The 22500-nt window shown below is 43.8% G+C and overlaps 1 protein-coding gene across 1 annotated transcript in view; it reads left to right on the top strand.

The window, feature by feature from the left end:
- Positions 1 to 22500, top strand: part of LOC139380678 (cyclic AMP receptor-like protein A) — a 115060-nt gene that overhangs the window by 47053 nt on the left and 45507 nt on the right. The window contains exons 10-11 of the mRNA XM_071123605.1: positions 6873 to 6920; positions 18378 to 18460. Coding sequence (XP_070979706.1) covers positions 6873 to 6920; positions 18378 to 18460 — 131 coding nt within the window. The remainder of the gene's footprint in view (positions 1 to 6872; positions 6921 to 18377; positions 18461 to 22500) is intronic.

The raw sequence follows: 22500 nt of genomic DNA, 5'->3' as shown, positions 1-22500 counted from the left end.
CTCTCTCACTGTCTCTAGTTCTCTCTCTCTCCCCCTCTCTCACTGTCTCTAGTTCTCTCTCACTGTCTCTAGTTCTCTCTCTCTCTCACTGTCTCTAGTTCTCTCTCACTGTCTCTAGTTCTCTCTCTCTCTCACTGTCTCTAGTTCTCTCTCTCTCTCTCTCACTGTCTCTAGGTTCTCTCTCTCTCTATTTCTCTCTCTCTCTCTCTCACTGTCTCTAGTTCTCTCTCTCTCGCTCACTCTCTCACTGTCTCTATTTCTCTCTCTCTCTCACTGTCTCTAGTTCTCTCTCTCTCTCACTGTCTCCAGTTCTCTCTCTCTCTCCCTCTCTCTCTCTCTCTCTCTCTCTCTCTCTCTCTCTCTCACTGTCTCTAGTTCTCTCTCTCTCTCTCTCTCACTGTCTCTAGTTCTCTCTCTCTCTCTCACACTGTCTCTAGTTCTCTCTCTCTCTCTCTCTCTCTCTCTAGTTCTCTCTCTCTCACTGTCTCTAGTTCAATTCAATTCAATTCAATTCAAGGGCTTTATTGGCATGGGAAACGTGTTAACATTGCCAAAGCAAGTGAGGTAGACAACATACAAAGTTAATATATAAAGTGAAAAACAACAAAAATGAACAGTAAACATTACACAAACAATGTACAAATGGTTAAAGGACACAAGATAAAATAAATAAGCATAAATATGGGTTGTATTTACAATGGTGTGTGTTCTTCACTGGTTGCCCTTTTCTCGTGGCAACAGGTCACAAATCTTGCTGCTGTGATGGCACACTGTGGAATTTCACCCAGTAGATATGGGAGTTTTTCAAATTTGGATTTGTTTTCGAATTCTTTGTGGATCTGTGTAATCTGAGGGAAATATGTCTCTCTAATATGGTCATACATTGGGCAGGAGGTTAGGAAGTGCAGCTCAGTTTCCACCTCATTTTGTGGGCAGTGAGCACATAGCCTGTCTTCTCTTGAGAGCCATGTCTGCCTACGGCGGCCTTTCTCAATAGCAAGGCTATGCTCACTGAGTCTGTACATAGTCAAAGCTTTCCTTAATTTTGGGTCAGTCACAGTGGTCAGGTATTCTGCCGCTGTGTACTCTCTGTTTAGGGCCAAATAGCATTCTAGTTTGCTCTGTTTTTTTGTTAATTCTTTCCAATGTGTCAAGTAATTATCTTTTTGTTTTCTCATGATTTGGTTGGGTCTAATTGTGCTGTTGTCCTGGGGCTCTGTAGGGTGTGTTTGTGTTTGTGAACAGAGCCCCAGGACCAGCTTGCTTAGGGGACTCTTCTCCAGGTTCATCTCTCTGTAGGTGATGGCTTTGTTATGGAAGGTTTGTGAATCGCTTCCTTTTAGGTGGTTGTAGAATTTAACGGCTCTTTTCTGGATTTTGATAATTAGTGGGTATCGGCCTAATTCTGCTCTGCATGCATTATTTGGTGTTCTACGTTGTACACGGAGGATATTTTTGCAGAATTCTGCATGCAGAGTCTCAATTTGGTGTTTGTCCCATTTTGTGAAGTCTTGGTTGGTGAGCGGACCCCAGACCTCACAACCATAAAGGGCAATGGGCTCTATGACTGATTCAAGTATTTTTAGCCAGATCCTAATTGGTATGTTGAAATTGATGTTTCTTTTGATGGCATTTCTCTCTCTCTCTCTCTCTCTCTCTCTCTCTCTCTCTCTCTCTCTCTCTCTCTCTCTCTCTCTCTCTCACTGTCTCTAGTTCTCTCTCTCTCTCACTGTCTCTAGTTCTCTCTCTCTCTCACTGTCTCTAGTTCTCTCTCTCTCTCTCTCTCACTATCTCTAGTTCTCTCTCTCTCTCCCCCTCTCTCACTGTCTCTAGTTCTCTCTCTCTCTCACTGTCTCTATTTCTCTCTCTCTCTCTCTCTCTCTCTATCTCTCTCTCTCTCTCTCTCTCTCCCCCTCTCTCACTGTCTCTAGTTCTCTCTCTCTCTCTCACTGTCTCTATTTCTCTCTCTCTCTCTCACTGTCTCTAGTTCTCTCTCTCTCTCACTGTCTCTAGTTATCTCTCTCTCTCACTGTCTCTAGTTATCTCTCTCTCTCACTGTCTCTAGTTCTCTCTCTCTCTCACTGTCTCTAGTTCTCTCTCTCTCTCTCTCACTGTCTCTAGTTCTCTCTCTCTCCCCTCTCTCACTGTCTCTAGTTCTCTCTCACTGTCTCTAGTTCTCTCTCTCTCTCACTGTCTCTAGTTCTCTCTCTGTCTCTAGTTCTCTCTCTCTCTCTCTCTCTCACTGTCTCTAGTTCTCTCTCTCTCTCACTGTCTCTAGTGTTCTCTCTCTCTCTCTCTCTCTCTAGTTCTCTCTCTCTCTCACTGTCTCTAGGTTCTCTCTCTCTCTCTCTCTCTCTATCTCTCTCTCTCTCTCTCTCTCTCACTGTCTCTAGTCCTCTCTCTCTCTCCCCGTCTCTCACTGTCTCTAGTTCTCTCTCTCTCTCTCTCTCTCTCTCTCTCCCCCTCTCACTGTCTCTAGTTCTCTCTCTCTCTCTCTCTCTCTCTCTCTCTCCCTCTCACTGTCTCTAGTTCTCTCTCTCTCTCTCTCTCTCTCACACTGTCTCTATTTCTCTCTCTCTCTCTCTCTCTCTCTCTCTCTCTCTCACTGTCTCTAGTTCTCTCTCTCTCTCTCCCCCCCTCTCTCACTGTCTCTAGTTCTCACACTGTCTCTATTTCTCTCTCTCTCGCTCTCTCTCTCTCTCTCTCTCTCTCTCACTGTCTCTAGTTCTCTCTCTCTCTCTCTCTCTCTCTCTCTCACTGCCTCTAGTTCTCTCTCTCTCTCTCTCACTGTCTCTAGTTCTCTCTCTCTCTCTCTCTCTCTCTCTCTCTCTCTCTCACTGTCTCTAGTTCTCTCTCTCTCTCTCACTGTCTCTAGTTCTCTCTCTCCCTCTCTCTCTCTCTCACTGTCTCTAGTTCTCTCTCTGTCTCTCTCACTGTCTCTCTCTCTCTCTCTCTAGTTCCCTCTCTCTCTCTCTCTCACTGTCTCTAGGTTCTCTATCTCTCTCACTGTCTCTCTATTTCTCTCTCTCTCACTGTCTCTCTATTTCTCTCTCTCTCACACTGTCTCTAGTTCTCTCTCTTTCGATCATATTTATGAAGAGCTCAAGTCTTATCTCCTCACAGCTGCAGATGGTCTCACTTGAAATGATTTCTAAAACTTTGAGGCGAAGGAATAGAGAGAGAGAGAGAGGATAAGAAAGTCAGGCGGACCAGAGAAAGAAAAGAAAGCGAGGGAGGAAGAGAGATAAAAAGATAGAGAGATGGAGAAATTAGGAAAATTAACTAGGAGGAGCTCAAACTATTAATAATTCAGATGTTTATGAAAGCAGGATAGAACATATCCAGAATCATTTGATCAGAAACCCGTTTTCCATCCAACCTTATCATGCAAGTAAAGGATAAAAATGTCACGACAGGCTTGATGGGAAAAGCTACTTTGTCTGTAAACTTTCCAAATGTCCACAAAACAAGATACGCTAGACAAGGTGGGATCTTTTTGTGTCTGTAAAATTAATTATGTGAGAAATGGTGGTGGAAACACTTATACGCCTACCGATCCACCCCGACCAACCACCTTACATTAGTTTTTGCCTTAACTAACCTGTCTTATGTGACCATACCAAACGTGATATATCATACTAATTTTAATATCCTGGATTTACATTGACTATGTTACGTCTAGTCTATGAGACCAAGCTGGTTTATTAGGCTACAGATGAAATAAGTTATGATGAACTTCACAGGGTGGTGAAAATGTAAACGCAACATGCAACAATTTCAAAGATTTTACTGAGTTACAGTTCATATAAGGAAATCAGTCAAATGAACTAAATTCATTAGGCTCTAATCTATGGATTTCACATGACTGGGAATACAGATATATTGGTCACGGATGCCTTGAAGAAAAAAGTAGGGATCAGAAAACCAGTCAGTATCTGGTGTGACCACAATTTACCTCATGCAGCGCGACACATTTCCTTCGCATAGAGTTGATCAAGCTGTTGATTGTGGCCTGTGGAATGTTGTCCCACTCCTCTTCTTCTTCTGTGCGAAGTTGCTGGATATTGGTGGGAACTGGAACACGCTGTCGTACATGTCGATCCAGAGCATGTCAAATATGCTCAATGGGTGACATGTCTGGTGAACATGCAGGCCATGGAAGAACTGGGACATTTTCAGCTTCCAGGAATTGTATACAGATCCTTGCAACATGGGGCCGTGGATTATCATGCTGAAACATGAAGTGATGGTGGTGGATGAATGGCACTACAATGGGCCTCAGGATCTCGTCACTGTATCTCTGTGCATTGATTGCCATTGATAAAATGCAATTGTGTTCATTGTCCGTAGCTTATGCGTTCCCATACCATAACCCCACCACAACCATGGAGCACTGTTCACAATGTTGATCAGCAAACCGCTCACCCACACGACACCATCTGCCCGGTACAGTTGAAACCTGGATTCAGTGTTCTCCAGCGTGCCAGTGGCCATCGAAGGTGAGCATTTTCCGACTGAAGTCGGTTACGATGCCAAACTGCAGTCAGGTCATGACCCTGGTGAGGACGACGAGCACGCAGATAATCTTCCCTGAGACGGTTTCTGACAATTTATGCAGAAATTCTTTGGTTGTGTAAACCCACAGTTTCATCAGTTGTCCGGGTGGCTGGTCTTAGGCGTTCCCGGATGTGGAGGTCCTGGGCTAGCATTGTTACACACAGTCTGCGGTTCTGAGGCCGGTTGGGCGTACTGCCAAATTCTCTAAAACGACATTGGAGGCGGCTTATGGAAGAGAAATTAACATTCAATGTTCTGGCAACCGCTCTGGTGGACATGCCTGCAGTCAGCATATCAATTGCACGCTCCCTCAAAACTTGAGACATCTGTGGCACTGTGTTGTGTGACAAAACTACACATTTTAGAGTGGCCTTTTATTGTCCCCAGCACAAGGTGCACCTCTGTAATCATCATGCTGTTTAATCAGCTTCTTGATATACCACATCTTTCATGTGGATGGATTATCTTGGAAAAGGAGGAATACTCACTAACAGGGATGTGAACAAATTTGTGCACAATATTTGAGAGAAATAAGCTTTTTGTGCGTATGAACAATTTCTGGGATCTTTTATTTCAGCTCGTAAAACCTGAAACCAACCCTTTACTTTTTGTTCAATTTAAAATAATCTTGGTCTTTTGTCCATAATAATCTCATCATGTAGGCTATATCTGCGAGCTGTTAGCTAGAGCGTACGTGCCAATACCAGAGTGGGCACATTCGCTAAATGCAAAAAAATTTGGGTCAAAACCTACAGTTGTAAATCCATTTAACTTGTATTTTTTGTTCGGAATTTATTCACAAAAGTCAGTTTTATATGCGTCATCAGACACAGGCTTTTATCCGCAACAAGTCCATTTGATGGAAACACGTCTCTGGTGGGAAAATTCGCCTATTTTATTTATGTGACTTTTTGAATATTCACATGAAAATCTGTCGTCAATTGGATGGAAACCTAGCTCTTTTAAGGAATTCTTTGTGTGCAGGAGGGGATCCTCTAGCTCTCATGAGGAGGATTCATCAACAAAATTAGAGATTCTCACACATGCTTCTATGCAAGGGTAGATGACAGACAACATCATTGTCGTACACACACAAGCAACCTTTGTCTAAGGTGGTTAGATAGGCGGCCATTGTCTATCATTCTTTCATGCTATCTGACTCTCTCTCTCATGTGTAAATAAACACTCATCCTCACTCTAACCTCCTAGCACACACACACACACACACACACACACACACACACACACACATATACAGGTAGAAATTACACAAACACACGACTACACACACACACAAACATCCAATGACGAGAGCTGTAGTGCAGACAGAGAAACCATGGCAACGCTGAGTTGCTAAATAGTTGAACAGAATGAATGTGTGCCGATCTCTCTCTCTCTCTCTCTCTCTCTCTCTCTCTCTCTCTCTCTCTGTCGCTCTCTCTCTCTGTCGCTCTCTCTCTCTGTCGCTCTCTCTCTGTCTCTCTGTCTCTGTGTAAGAGTACGTGTGTGTCAGAGTATATGTGTTTGTGTGTGTGCGTGCGTGCGTGCGTGCGTGCGTGCGTGCGTGTCCATGGCTGACAGAGGCTCTTCACAGACTCCTCTGTTTAGATTGCTCTTGATTGTGTAAACCACACACTGTGTGTGTGTCTTGAGGAGTAGCTGATTCCCGATTGAGCTTTCTATTGTTGCTGGACTTCCCCCGAGATGAAATGGAGGGAGAGAAAGAAAGAATGAACAATCTAGTCTCCTTTCTTGAGATGTCTGGGCTGGCCACCCGTGTCTGTCTCTTCTTTTTTTTATCCATATCTATCCAACGTTCTCTCTTTTTTTCATTCTCTCTATGCTTCTGTATCTCTTTCTCTCTACCCTCTCTCTATCTCCCTCTCTATCCCCCCCTCCCCCGTCCCTTTAGTGGTAGACTCAGCTGTGATCAGTAATGCTCTTTGGAGAGGTGGGAGCTGTTTTGTTTTGGTTGTTAAAGCATTCCCTGTCTACCTCAGCTTTGAGTAGGTGTGTGTGTGTGTGTGTGTGTGTGTGTGTGTGTGTGTGTGTGTGTGTGTGTGTGTGTGTGTGTGTGTGTGTGTGTGTGTGTGTGTGTGTGTGTGTGTGTGTGTGTGTGTGTGTGTGTGTGTGTGTGTGTGTGTGTGTGTGTGTGTGTGTGTTCGTTCGTTCGTTCGTTCCCTGGATGCGCTTCAGCCTTGACTGACAGTGGATTAAATGAGGCTTATTTAACTTTCCTCCAGTCTCAGGTGAAGTACTTGTGTGTGTCTACCAAACGGGACTCCGACAGTGTGTTCTTTGTGCTCCTTCCTCAGATGCAGTCGTGGTTTGGCACCTTCAACCCAGAGAGGGAGAGGAGAAAGGTAAAGACCCATAATTTTCATTACTCAAGTCAGTCATTGATTGGTTTTTAAAATGAGTTCCCTCATCTACTGAAATGTTCCTGGAATCTAAGCCGCGCGCGCGCGCACACACACACACACGGCCGTTTTGTGGATTAGAGTGTATGTTGGATTAGCTGAGGTCCTGTTTGGTAGATTCTTACTCGCCAGGGAGCAGTTGTACCCCTGACCCCGTGCTTTGAGTGTATGTTATAGTTTTTTTTATAGCCTGGTTTGCTAACTACCTCTCTCAAAGAGTGCAGTGTATAAAGTAAGAACATCTACTCTCTCAGCCACTGCCTGTCACCAAGGGTGTACCCCAAGACTCGATCCTAGGCCCCACGCTCTTTTCAATTTACATCAACAACATAGCTCAAGCAGTAGGAAGCTCTCTCATCCATTTATATGCGGATGATACAGTCTTATACTCAGCTGGCCCCTCCCTGTATTTTGTCTTAAATGCTCTAAAACAAAGCTTTCTTAGTGTCCAACAAGCTTTCTCTACCCTTAACCTTGTTCTGAACACCTCCAACCCAAAGATCATGTGGTTTGGTAAGAAAAATGCCCCTCTCCCCACCGGTGTGATTACTACCTCTGAGGGTTTGGAGCTTGAGGTAGTCACCTCATACAAGTACTTGGGAGTTTGGCTAGACTGTATACTGTCCTTCTCTCAGCACATATCAAAGCTGCAGGCTAAAGTTACATCTAGACCTGGTTTCCTCTATCGTAGTCGCTCCTCTTTCACCCCAGCTGCCAAACTAACCCTGATTCAGATGACCACTCTACCCATATTAGATTACGGAGACGCAATTTACAGATTGGCAGGTAAGGATGCTCTCGAGCGGCTAGATGTTCTTTACCATTTGGCCATCAGATTTGCCATCAGATTTGCCACCAATGCTCCATATAGGACACATCAAGGATATTCAAAGTCTTGTCCCAAAGCCACTCCTGCATTGTCTTGATGTGCTTAGGGCTGTTGTCCTGTTGGAAGGTGAACCTTCACCCCCAGTCTTAGGTTCTGAGCACTCTGAAGTAGATTTTCATCAAGGATCTATGTGTACTTTTCTGCGTTCATCTTTCCCTCAATCCTGACTAGTTTCCCAGTCCCCTCCGCTGAAAAGCATCCTCACAGCACGATGCTACCACTACCATGCTTCACCGTAGGGATGGTGCCAGGTTTCCTCCAGACGTGACTCTTGGCATTCAGGCCAAAGAGTTCAATCTTGGTTTCATCAAACCAGAGAATCTTGTTTCTCATGGTCTGAGAGTCCTTTACTCCAAGCAGATGTCATGTGCCTTTTACTGAGGAGTGGCTTCTGTCTGGCCACTACCATAAAGGCCTGATTGGTGGAGTGATGCAGAGATGGTTGTCCTTCTGGAAGGTTCTCCTATCTCCACAGATGAACTCTATAGCTCTGTCAGAGTGACCATTGGGTTCTTGGTCACCAAGGCCCTTCTCTCCTGATTGCTCAGTTTGGCTGGGCGGCCAGCTCTAGGAATAGTCTTGGTGGTTCCAAACTTCTTCCATAACAGCCACTGTGTTCTTGGGGACCTTCAATGCTCCAGAAATGTTTTGGTACCTTTCCCCAGATCTGTGCCTCGACATAATCTTGTCTCGGCGCTCTATGGATAATTTCTTTGACCTCATTACTTGTTTTTTTCTCTGACATGCACTGTCGACTGTGGGAATGTATATAGACAGGTGTGTACCTTTCTAAATCATGTCCAATCAATTGAATTTACCCCAGGTGGACTCCAATCAAGTTGTAGAAACATCTCAAGGATGATCAATGGAAACAGGATGCACCTGAGCTCAATTTCGAGTCTCATAGCAAAAAGTCTGAATAATTAGTTATTTAATTTTTGTTCTTTTTTTTATCCAAACTTTCTAAAAACCTGTTTTCTCTTTTGTCATTATGGGGTGTTTGTGTGTAGATTTATGAGGGGGAATAAAAACTTGTATTCATTTTAGAATAAGGCTGTAATGTAACAAAAATGTGGAAAAAGTCAAGGGGTCTGAATTCTTTCCAAATGCACTGTATATAGCATACTGTAGTATATAGCTTAACAAGTGGATTATTTTGCACTTAAGCCTAGGTGTACTCCCGACCAAAAGCCTGTGATTTGTCTTCATCTATCAATGTGATTTTATTTGACTGAATTCATCTTTGGTTAATTCTGTGTCTGGGAAAATAAGTGCAGGTGGTGTAGCTCATCTATTCGTTTGCTCGTCTGTCACTGATGAGAAACATTTAGCCATAATGGAGCCTAAATCAAGTGTCGGACTATTATTTTCCTCGATCCCATAGGCCTTTACGCAACTCCAAAAGACAGCGGAGGTTGTGAAATATAACACCAGACTATTATTTTCTGTCGATATCATGATGAAGATGCTTTCAATGGAAGACCCTACGCCTGCTCCCTAACAAAGTGAAGTGAGGGTAGGAAAGAGATGAAATGTGGATCGAAAAAGCATGGGGCTGCCTTGGGCTCTTTCAAAATATCACCTATTTTTTTATATGTCAGTGGTTCCACACTTTGCCATGATGTGGCATGATGTGTGGAAAAAATATTATTTTTATTATTTTTTATATTTCTTTATATTCTTAGCCTACTGTAAAATAAATGTGTGTTGACTGTGATCAGGGTAGCCTAAGAGTTGTCTTGTCTTGTTTAATTAACATAATAACTATTGATTTCATGTTCATGGATCAGCCATGTAGCATATAGGCTGCACAGACCAGTTACATCATTAAACTGAAAATATGCCATTCTATCCATTTGAAAATACATTTTATTAGTCTTATGTTTCTTAGGACCTGAAAAAACAAATTAATAATGGATTGTGATTGTGTATATTCAATGGATTTATTCAAATAGATGTCCACCCACATTGGCTCACTCCTAAACTTGCCGGCATGTGTACGGGAGATATAAGAAGCTTATCCTGGCAAGAGTATGGTCGAATGGGACTTTATGAATTGGGCTCTAAAAAAAATTGGCAGTTTTTTTTTTTCTTTCTTTTTTTCTTACAAGGCACCATACCGTAAAGTCTGTTTGTAAAGGGTATCTGTGTAACTCAACGCATGAATTAATCATCAGCTCTCACTCTATCTCTGTCTCACACACACACACACACACACACACACACTCAGAATGAGCGTATGAATAAAGCAGCAGGCCAGGTTCATGGACATGAATATTTATGAGTGTTTATGCACGCGCTGTGTGATGTTCTAAAACAACACCCCCACCCCCCCTCTCTCTCTCTTGCTGCTACCTAGCCACTGCTTTCTAGTGTGTGTGTATGTGTGTGTACGTGTGTGTGTCAGCAGGTGTAAAACAGAGCCCCTGATAGGTATCTCAAACTGCTGCCTGTGGCCATTTCCCTCACTCTACTCTAGCCACCCTCAACTCTCTCTCTTTTCCGCTCTCTCTCTGTCTCTCTCTCTGTTTCTCTCTCTCTTTTCCGCTCTCTCTCTGTTTCTCTCTCTTTTCCGCTCTCTCTCTGTTTCTCTCTCTGTTTCTCTCTCTCTTTTCCGCTCTCTCTCTGTTTCTCTCTCTGTTTCTCTCTCTCTTTTCCGCTCTCTCTGTTTCTCTCTCTCTGTTTCTCTCTCTCTTTTCCGCTCTCTCTCTGTTTCTCTCTCTCTTTTCCGCTCTCTCTCTGTTTCTCTCTCTGTTTCTCTCTCTCTTTTCTGCTCTCTCTCTGTTTCTCTCTCTCTTTTCCGCTCTCTCTCTGTTTCTCTCTCTCTTTTCCGCTCTCTCTCTGTTTATCTCTCTCTTTTCCGCTCTCTCTCTGTTTCTCTCTCTGTTTCTCTCTCTCTTTTCCGCTCTCTCTCTGTTTCTCTCTCTTTTCCGCTCTCTCTCTGTTTCTCTCTCTCTTTTCCGCTCTCTCTCTGTTTCTCTCTTCCGCTCTCTCTCTGTTTATCTCTCTCTTTTCCGCTCTCTCTCTGTTTCTCTCTCTGTTTCTCTCTCTCTTTTCCGCTCTCTCTGTTTCTCTCTCTCTTTTCCGCTCTCTGTTTCTCTTTTCCGCTCTCTCTCTGTTTCTCTTTCTATTTTCCGCTCTCTCTCTGTTTCTCTCTCTCTTTTCCGCTCTCTCTCTGTTTCTCTCTCTCTTTTCCGCTCTCTCTCTGTTTCTCTCTCTGTTTCTCTCTCTTTTCCGCTCTCTCTCTGTTTCTCTCTCTTTTCCGCTCTCTCTCTCTCTCTCTCTCTCTCTCTCTCTTCCGCTCTGTCTCTCTCTTTCTCTCCCTCTCTCTTTTCCGCTCACTAGCTCTATTTTCTTTCTTTTTTGCTCGGTCTCCCTCCTCCCTCTCTCGTTTCTCGTCTCTCACACACTTGTGTGTGTTATTTCTCTCTTACTCACTCCATATGTCTCTCCTCCTCCCCCTCTCCCTTGTGTCTTTCTCTCTGGCTCTGTTTTGCTCTCTCTTTCACTCTCTCTCCCTCTCTCTCACTCTCCCTCTCGTGGCAACATTCATACTTGGCTAATACGGTGGTTATCAGAGACTTGAATCGCAGTGCTGTGTCTGGGACACACACACACACTTAGACGCAAGGTCTACAACAAACGTGGGCTACACCCCACACACAGACAAGTGAGACACAGGCCATTTGAAAGAGCGGACAAACGCACACACACACACACACAAAGACACACACAGTGCTCTCAGAAAGAAAACATTGGGAGCTTGTTCTTTATCTTGAATGGGTGTTTCTTTACTGTTCAGCAGTAGCTCTGCTTACAGTCACGAACACAGCTGCTGTGTGTATGTGTGCACGTGTGTGTTTGTATGCATATATTTGTTTGTGATGGAGCCGTAGAAGAAGGCAGAAGTTTTACGTGTCCCCAACCGATTGTATTTTTTTGTTTGTTTATTGGCGTTTTTTGTAACTTATTGTTTACTTATTTTGTACATAATGTCGGCGCTACCGTCTTTTATGACTGAAAATGACATCAGGACTGCGATTACTTACCACGTACTGGCAGAATCCTTTTTTTCCTTGAACGAGCCTGACGTGAACAATATGCTGCTTCCTCTGGAACAGGCCCAGATCCCCGTGATTTCCCTGAAGAGGAGGTGAAGAAAAAGGGGCCAGAGGGCAGGCTGCCTTCTGAGAATTCGTAGGCGATCTAATAAAACTCCACTTCCTTCCATTCTACTAGTAAACATGCAATCTTTGGAGATTAAAATAGATGACCTACACAGAAGATTAAACTACCAACGGGACATTCAAAACTAGAATATCTTATGCTTCACGGAGTCATGGCTGAATGACGACACTATCAACACACAGCTGGCTGGTTAAACGCTGTAACGGCAGGACAGAACAGCAGCGTCTGGTAAGACGAGGTGTGGTGGTCTATGTATTTTTGTAAATAACAGCTGGTGCATGATATCTAAGGAAGTCTCAAGCTATCGCTGGCCTGAGGTAGAGTATCTCATGATAAGCTTTAGACCACACTATCTACCTATAGAGTTTTCATCTGTATTTTTCGTAGCTGTTTACATACCACCACAGTCAGAGGCTGGCACTAAGACAGCATTGTTCCACCAATTAGCTGTGTTCCACCATAAGCAAACAAGAAAATGCTCACCCAGAGGCGGCGCTCCTAGTAGCCGGGGACTTTAATGCAGGGAAACTTAAATCCGTTTTACCAAATTTCTATCAGCATGTTAGATGTGCAACCAGAGGGGAAAAAAACTCTGGACCACCTTTACTCCACACACAGAGATGCATACAAGGTTCTGCCTCGCCCTCCATTTGGCAAATCTGACCATAATGCTATCCTCCTGATTCCTGCTTACAAATAAAAATTAAAGCAGGAAGCTCCAGTGACTAGATCAATAAAAAAGTGGTCAGATGAAGCAGATGCTGAACTACAGGACTGTTTTGCTATCACAGACTGGAATATGTTCCCGGGATTCCTCCGATGCCATTGAGGAGTACACCACATCAGTCACTGGCTTCATCAATAAGTGCATTGATGATGTCGTCCCCACAATGACCGTACGTACATACCCCAACCAGAAGCCGTGGATTACAGGCAGCATCCTCACTGTGCGAAAGGCTAGAGCTGCCGCTTTCAAGGAGCTCGACTCTAACCTGGAAGCTTATAATAAATCCCGCTATGATCTCCGACGAACCTTCAAACAGGCAAAGTGTCAATACAGGACTAAGATCGAATCATACCACACCAGCTCTGACGCTCGTCGGATGTGGCAAGGCTTGCAAACTATTACAGACTACAAAGGGAAGTACAGCTAGAGCTGCCCAGTGACACGAGCCTACCAGACAAGCTAAACTACTTCTATGATCACTTCGAGGCAAATAACGCTGTTCTGGAAGACTGTGTAATCACGCTCTCCGCAGAGAAGAAGCCGATGGGATTAAGACCTTTTAAACAGGTCAACATTCACAAGGCCACAGTGCCAGACGGATTACCAGGACGTGTACTGTGAGCAAACCCTAGACCCACTCCAATTTGTTATTTGTTGACTACAGTTCAGTGTTCAACACCATAGTTCCCTCAAAGCTCATCACTAAGCTAATGACCCTGGGACTAAACACCTCCCTCTGCAACTGGATTCTGAACTTCCTGACGGGCCGCCCCCAGGTGGTAAGGGTAGGTATCAACATATCCGCCACGCTGATCCTCATCACGGGGGCCCCTCAGGGGTGCGTGCTCAGTCCCATCCTGTACTCCCTGTTCACCCACGACTGCAAGGCCAGGCACGACTCCAACACCATCATTAAGTTTGCAGATGACGCAACAGTGGTAGGCCTGATCACCGACAATGACAAGACAGCCTATAGGTAGGAGGTCAGAGACCTGGCCGTGTGGTGCCAGGACAACAACCTCTCCCTTCAACGTGATTAAGACAAAGGAGATGATTGTGGACTACAGGAAAAAGAGGACCGAGCATGCCCCATTCTCATCGACGGGGCTGTAGTGAAGCAGGTTGAGAGCTTCAAGTTCCTTGGCGTCCACATCACCAACAAACTAACATGGTCCAAGCACACCAAGACAGTCGTGAAGAGGGCACGACAAAGCCTATTCCCCCTCAGGGGACTAAAACGATTTGGCATGAGTCCTCAAAAGATTCTACAGCTGCACCATCGAGAGCATCTGGTTGCATCACTGCCTGGTACGGCAACTGCTCGGCCTCCGACCGCAAGGCACTACAGAGGGTAGTGCGAACGGCACAGTTCTTCTTCTGTGCGCCTTTACATTGGCTCTCTGTGCTCCATGTGTGGTAGAGCGAGAGAAGCTCTTATTAGGGTCAATCTATTTGAATTCAATCCCTTTCTGACAGCACCCTTCCAGACATGTTTGCCCATGGAAGAAGTGTTCAGAAAGTGCCTTTTTGGACCTGAATGACAAAACCTTCAGGAGATAGAGGTGCTCAAAGTGGATCCATTTAGCATCCCCCATCCTACCATGACATCCATGTCTTCATCACTGGAAGAGATACAATGGTTGAGTTTGATATCATTTTGAAGCTGACACACAGGTGGCCAAAATATGGTATAATTTCTCAACAAAATGTTTTAATACAAGTTATGACATTGTTTTACCTTTAATGTCAATTATCTAACAACACGTATTTGCATATGTTGTAGCTTAGACCATACTTTACATAATCGTTTGTGTTGTGGCCACCATCAGTTGAGACACAATATGCTCTAGAGTCTTGGTGGGTGTCAGGATTTGGCTGATAAATGTACTAAAAAGGGAATACAATTAAAATTCGTCTTTCAAATGGTATTATATCAATCTCTACCGTTTATATGTTCCTGTGATGAAGACATGGATGTTTTATGGTATGGTGGGGGATGCAAAATGGGTCAACTTTGAGCACCTTTAATGTAACTTTTATCTCTTTAATGTTTTGTCATTCAGGTCCAAAAAGCCACTTTCTGATCACTTCTGCAACGGGCAAATATGTATGGAAGGTTTCGTTCAAATCAAAAGGGGTGGTGTCAAAAAGTGATTGAATTCAAATGGATTTACCCATTACTGTGGCTAATGTGCGTCATTAACTGAGGGCCATCAGACTCTCAGCCATGCACATAATTACTGTTTCATTATCCTCCGCTCCCGAGGAGCACCAGGCCTCTGACACGCGAGAGCTGTGATTAAAAACACCACACACATGGAAGATCTTTTAACACAAACATTGTGTAGTATTCTACTTAGTCCTGGTGTTTGATTTAAAAACCTAGGTGGTGTTGTGGTTGGTGGAGTATCACGTCCTTCGTCTTTCTCATGGTAATGTGTGTGTGCTCCAGCACAACAAGACCTCTGGGTTTAGGATTAGTTTGTCATGCATGAGACAGTGTCAGGTTGAGTGGGGAGTAGAGACATAGAGATGCCTAGCCCCATATGTTAAGGTCGGTCACCAGGCTCAGCGCACATTTTTCACATTGACGAAGTTGCCTGTTTTCAATCAGATCAAGCGTTACCCGGTGATAACAGACACCCGCATAGCGGATGTTTTGGCGTGTCGGAGGTGGAACTGCGTTGGAGTAGTCAAATTGGTGTGTAGCTGCGCTTGCAATCATTGTCACGAAGCCACACGCGCCCACTCCTGCTAGAAGTGCGGAAGGAGAAAGTGTAGGCTGTATAGATATAATTATGCTCAAATGTAAAAATTATTAAACTAAATTAGGGGGTGTAGATTATGCCTGTCATCCTAACGGAGGTGTAGATTACGTCTGTCATCCTAGCGGAGGTGTAGATTACGTCTGTCATCCTAGCGGAGGTGTAGATTACCTCTGTCATCCTAGCGGAGGTGTAGATTACCTCTGTCATCCTAGCGGAGGTGTAGATTACCTCTGTCATCCTAGCGGAGGTGTAGATTACGTCTGTCATCCTAACGGAGGTGTAGATTACCTCTGTCATCCTAGCGGAGGTGTAGATTACCTCTGTCATCCTAGCGGAGGTGTAGATTACCTCTGTCATCCTTGCGGAGGTGTAGATTACCTCTGTCATCCTAGCGGAGGTGTAGATTACGTCTGTCATCCTAGCAGAGGTGTAGATTACCTCTGTCATCCTATCGGAGGTGTAGATTACGTCTGTCATCCTAGCGGAGGTGTAGATTACGTCTGTCATCCTAGCGGAGGTGTAGATTACGTCTGTCATCCTAACGGAGGTGTAGATTACATCTGTCATCCTAATTGAGGTGTAGATCACATCTCACATAGCAGTGTTCCAATTTGTTAACAAGGCTGCATGGGATTTCTGTTAATGCGACTCTGTGCAGCCATTGGCAATGTCCGCTTTAGGTATAATGCCAGGAGCCACTTGTGGATTTGACGGCTCTAACGCAGTTCCGACACCGTCTAAACAACCGCTATGCGGATCTGATTGAATCGATCCCTAAACAGCTAAACCCGCATTCCATTTATTTATGCAGAAAATGTACCGCAACGCTGTGGGAGCTTAGAAGGTTTTTCTCCAAAATCCCCCACCAACGAGATCACACACACACACAGGCGAGATCAAATACCACCGGGGGGCTCTCGTGATTTTCATTTGAATTGTTTAAAAGGCGTGCGTTAGCGCGCCTCCGGGTCTATCTAGTGAGTAATTAATTTTTTGCCTGGTTGGAAGAGTCTGGAGGCTCGTGGGTCTGCCTCGTGGTGGAGGGTGTGTGTGTGTGTGTGTGTGTGTGTGTGTGTGTGTGTGTGTGTGTGTGTGTGTGTGTGTGTGTGTGTGTGTGTGTGTGTGTGTGTGTGTGTGTGTGTGTCTCCTTGTAGATGGAGAGAGAGAAATAGAGAGAGGAGGGGCGCTGGCCAGACTCCCCGCGTACTTAGGAGAAAAAAAGCAATTCAGCAGCAAATCGATTGTGGGCCCTGTCTGCATCCGGCAGCTACAGTCCTCACTACAGTCTACCGGGAATAACGGACTGTCAAAGCTTTCCACCAGGGAACTTCCAAACCGTTACCATTTATAGCAAAGTTTACAATTCATTAAATAATGTCATTTTTTTGTTAGAATCGTATTAATTGCAGTTATTTGATTTTATAGGCTGTGTAATTTAAAATTCCTTGTCCGATCTGGTCAAAAGTGTCTCTACTTCTTTGTATTTAGTTCACCTGGAAACACTGATTTTTCATTAAAGGAACCATTTGCACACACATACAACTATACACACATTCTCTCCCTTTCTCCCTGTGTGTGTGTGTGTGTGTGTGTGTGTGTGTGTGTGTGCGTGCACATATATGTGAAACACCAGGTGGTGCTGACACGAGACAGAACCTCTTGTGTTGGCACTTTTGATGTCGGGCAGGGAGATGGTCTCTATTTTTATATCTCTCTCTCCTCTCTCTCTCTCCTCTCTCTCTCTCTCTCTCTCTCTCCTCTCTCTCTCTCTCTCTCTCCTCTCTCTCCTCTCTCTCTCTCCTCTCTCCTCTCTCTCCTCTCTCTCTCTCTTTCCAATAAGAAATGGCCAACTGTGTCAGTCTCCTGTGTATCCAAAATCTAGACTTTCTCTCCTCTGAAGTAGTGTGTCAAAGCTTTCCACCACAGAACTTCCAACCCCTTTCAATTTATATTAAAGTTTACAATTCATGAAATCATTATTTTGTTTATTTTAATCATGTTCATTTCGTTTATCTGATTTTATTGGCGGTGTCATTTAAAATTCCTTGTCAGATGTGTCTCTACTTCTCTGCATTTAGTTCACGTGGAAACACAGATTTTTCATTAAAGGAACAATTGGCGCACATATACAACTAAACTAAGTATAAACAAACATAGATTCTGTTTGTTTTTGTCTTCCCCACACATTTTCACACACCTTTTCTCCCTGTCTGATCTCTCACAGAGTAACACAACAGTGTGTGTGTGTGTGTGTGTGTGTGTGTGTGTGTGTGTGTGTGTGTGTGTGTGCGTGCGTGCGTGCGTGCGTGCGTGCGTGTGTTTTTGTTTTTGTTTTTGTTTTGTTTAACTATCCTTGTGGGTACCAGAAGTCCTCACAAAGAAAATTGGGACAAGTGGAGACATTTTGCATGTTCCCCATGAGGAAAAATGCTATTTTAGGCTTAGGGGTTAGGTTTAGGGTCAGGGTTGCAATTAGGGTTAGAATTAAGTTTAGGGTTAGGTATGGGTTAAGGTTAGGGTTAGGAGTTACGGAAAATAGGTTTTTGGATGGGAATCAATTATTTGGTCCCCACAAGTATAGCGATACAAAACTGTGTGTGTGTGTGCGTGCACACGTATGTGAAACACCAGGTGGTGCTGACACAAGACAGAACCTCTTGTGTTGGCACTTTTGATGTTGCCAGGGAGATGGCTCTCTCTTTCTCTTTCCCATAGGAAATGGCCAACTGTCAGTCTCCTCTTGATACAAAATCTAGACTTTATCTATCACTCCTCTGAAATAGTATGTGTGTGAAGTATTTATTTAAACGCTATCTCTGTCTCTCCAGGTGTCTTTGGCTGAGGAGATAAAGCCGTTGAAGTGGTATCCATCCGTTTATCTCCTGGTGTCTCTGTTCCCCCTCATCAACAGGTAAGACACACACAGTTGAGCCAGAGATTGTCATTGTCGAGACAGTGTGTGTCTTTTTCTGCATTTTAAGCATGTCTGGTTCCATCCCTATGGTATGTCCAGTCTCACGTTTGGCTTCCACTCCTGTCCTCCTGTCCTCCTTTTAGGTTGTTTTTTTTATACATTGACAAGAGTTTAAGGAGATTCTCCAGAGGTATAAAAAAAATCCTGAGGTCAGGATGCAGTTTTAATGTAATGTAAACATGCACACTTTTCATATCTCGACCGTTACCTCCGGAGGTCGCCCACAACACTTGCCTGACAGTTGCCCCCCTCAAAGCAGGGCAGTGTAAACGGGAATTGTCTCGTTGAGCCCATCACTCCTACAGTATAAATGACAGAGCAAAATGAAATGTATAGGCATTTCTTAATATTAGTGACTTGTTTTATTGAGTTTTGGTCAGAAATTGCAGTAAAAGACCATATCTCAGAAGTTGATGCTGTAACTTTAAGGGAATCTCAGAACACCATAATTTAATTAGATTCAAAAGCAAGCAGGAACGCAAGCATTAACTGCCCAGTGAATTAAAATTTTCAGTCGCAATTTGCTTATTTTCATGTATTTTGATTCAATGAGGCATGGTTTGTTCTATGGTAGGCTGAAAAGAAATCTAGCTGTGATTCAGCTAACTAGCTGTCTAACTTAGCGAGTAAGTTAGTTTGTGAGGAGGATAAAAACATTTTGATAAGCTTACTACCTACCAGTACCAGTCAAAAGTTTGGACACACCTACTCATTCCAGGGTTTTTCTTTATTTTTACTATGTTCTACATTGTAGAATAATAGGTAAGACATCACAACTATGAAATAATGCATAGGGTATCATGTAGTAAACAAAAAGTGTTAAACAAATAAATAGATACAAATATATAGCCACCCTTTGTCTTGATGACAGCTCTGCACACTCTTGGAATTCTCTCAACCAGCTTCATGAGGTAGTCACCTGGAATGCATTTCAATTAACAGGTGTGCCTTGTTAATTTGTGGAATTTCTTTAATTCTTAATTTATTTGAGACAATCAGTTGTGACAAGATAGGTGTGGTATACAGTAGATAGGCCTATTTGGTAAAAGACCATGTTCATATTATGGCAAGACATCTCAAGTAAGCAAAGATAAACAGTCCGTTACTTTAAGACAAGTTCATTTAATCCGGAAAATCTCAAGAACTTTGAAAGTTAAGTGCAGTCGCAAAAACCATCAAGCGCTATGGTGAAACTGGCTGTCATGAGGAACGCCACAGGAAAAGAAGACCCAGAGTTACCTCTGCTGCAGAGGATAAGTTCATTAGAGTTACCAGCCTCAGAAATTGCAGCCCAATTAAATGCTTCACAGAGATCAAGTAACAGACACATCTCAACATCAACTGTTCAGAGGAGGCTGCATCAATCAGGCCATCATGGTCAAATTGCTGCAAAGACACCTCTACTAAAGGACACCAATAAGAAGAGACTTGCTTGGGCCAAGAAACCCGAGCAATGGACATTAGACCGGTGGAAATCTGTCCTTTGGTCTGATGAGTCCAAATTTTGGGTCCAACCACAATGTCTTTGTGAGACGTGGAGTAGGTGAACGGATGATCTCTGCATGTGTAGTTCCCACCGTGAAGCATGGAGGAGGAGGTGTGGGGGTGCTTTGCTGGTGACACTGTCAGTGATTTATTTAGAATTCAAGGCACACTTAACCAGCATGGCTACCACAACATTCTGCAGTGATACGCCATCCCATCTGGTTTGCGCTTAGTGGGACTATCTATTGTTTTTCAACAGGACAATGACCCAACACACCTCCAGGCTGTGTAAGGGCTCTTTTGCCAAGAAGGAGAGTGATGGATTGCTGCATCAGATGACCTGGCCTACACAATCCCCCGACCTCAACCCAATTGAGGTGGTTTGGGATGAGTTGGACCGCAGAGTGAAGGAAAAGCAGCCAACAAGTCCTCAGCATATGAGGGAACTCCTTCAAGACTTTTGGAAAAGCATTCCATAGATTCCATAGTTTGATATCTTCACTATTATTCTACAATGTAGTAATAGTAAAAATAAAGCAAAATCCTTGAATGAGTACAGTCCAAACGTTGGACTGGTACTGTAGCTCTGTATCATATGTATGACACTGTATGATAATGTTACTGTACTTGATATTTATATGAGAGGGATACACATTTTTGCTATGCTGGAAGTTACTTGATGGCGCAAATGTTGTTAGCTAACGTTAGCTAGCTACCAGCTGTGCCACTTTGGCTGTGCTATTGTCTTGCAGTTCAATTTGAGCATGGACGAGAAAATAAACCATGCTTGTGAATTGTTGCAATTTTCAAGATTGTTTTATGGTTTTGTTGCATTAATCAAGACTGTAATATGGGAGATGCATGAAAAGTTGCTTGCATAGCTAGCTATTTGAATAGTTTACATACGTCCACTTCAGTTACACTACACGTGTCGCGTCGCCATCAGTCATTTTCTACCTGCTACACAGAGCATGCTGTTTGAGAGCAGAGTGGAAGAGCATCTTTAATATATTTCATCGACTATGCATAAATACAGTAGCTTTGGTCCAGTTTTCACAAAGCTACTCATTGAATTGTTGCTAGTGGTTTAAGTTGTTTTTGTTTACATTGTGAACATCGTCAATGTAGCTAGCTAGCTAGAGTTTCTGCTAGCTAGTAGCTTCTTGACTTCATCAATGTCAGTAAAATAACCAGTGGTGTATAGTCAAGGCCTTATGCATATTCACTAGAATACTAGAGTGAACCCACGTGTCAGCCATCAAGAATTGAACAATAGCGATCCTTGAGCTTGGACGCTGCAATTGGACGCGATGCATCACGAGCGCAACGTATAGCAGCTTTTATTCATTTCAAAGGAAGCATCTCCTCAATGGATGAAGGCCGAACGCCCGATGGCTGTAGTGTAGCAGGGCCATTAACCTACTGGCTACCTGTGACATTTACGGTACATTTGAGCTTCGAAGCGAGAACATCACTCGAACCCTCTCTCAGCTCGTGACATTCCCGTTGCTAATGTAAATTGAAAAGTGGATGTACATATTATGTAAATTGAATCTCATCCCGATACCTCTACTTCAACTTTATCTCTCTCTCCCTCTATCTTTCCTTCTTTCCATTGCCCTCAAACACCCCTCTCCCTTTCTCTGCCTTTATAAATAGACTGCTGAAAGATTCAGATTCTAAAGAGCACAGAGCTTTGTGCCTTAGGCAAACTGTGTGTTTGTGTTTGAACACTTAAATTAGTAAATTAGTTTTACTCTCCCAACTGTGATTTTTAGTTCCTGGAGGAGTGTATTTGTTTGTGATTGCAAACACTACTAACGCCCATCAGTGCCATTTATTTACAGAGCGCAGTTGCCGTGACTCAATGGTCACGTGGAATTTGAATGCTGTCATGACTAATGACCACTGGTGTGGCGGCAATACGGTCACTGTAACAGCCAAATCAAATCAAATCAAATGTATTTATATAGCCCTTCATACATCAGCTGATATCTCAAAGTGCTGTACAGAAACCCAGCCTAAAACCCCAAACAGCAAGCAATGCAGGTGTAGAAGCACGGTGGCTAGGAAAAACTCATGGTCCTAGGGCTCAGGTCCTCCGAGAGAGAGAAAGAAAGAGAGAAAGAGAGAATTAGAGAGAGCACACTTAAATTCACACAGGACACCGAATAGGAAAGGAGAAGTACTCCAGATATGACCCTAGCCCCCCGACACATAAACTACTGCAGCATAAATACTGGAGGCTGAGACAGGAGGGGTCAGGAGACACTGTGGCCCCATCCGAGGACACCCCCGGACAGGGCCAAACAGGAAGGATATAACCCCACCCACTTTGCCAAAGCACAGCCCCCACACCACTAGAGGGATATCTTCAACCACCAACTTACCATCCTGAGACAAGGCTGAGTATAGCCCACAAAGATCTCCGCCACGGCACAACCCAAAGGGGGGGGGGGGGGGCAACCCAGTCCTGATGGTAAAAGTTCCAC

Source organism: Oncorhynchus clarkii, chromosome 22 (assembly GCF_045791955.1).
Source record: "Oncorhynchus clarkii lewisi isolate Uvic-CL-2024 chromosome 22, UVic_Ocla_1.0, whole genome shotgun sequence".
NCBI classification, from domain to species: domain Eukaryota; kingdom Metazoa; phylum Chordata; class Actinopteri; order Salmoniformes; family Salmonidae; genus Oncorhynchus; species Oncorhynchus clarkii.
The sequence above is the reverse complement of the archived record's forward strand: the minus strand, read 5'-3'. Positions and strand labels throughout refer to the sequence as shown.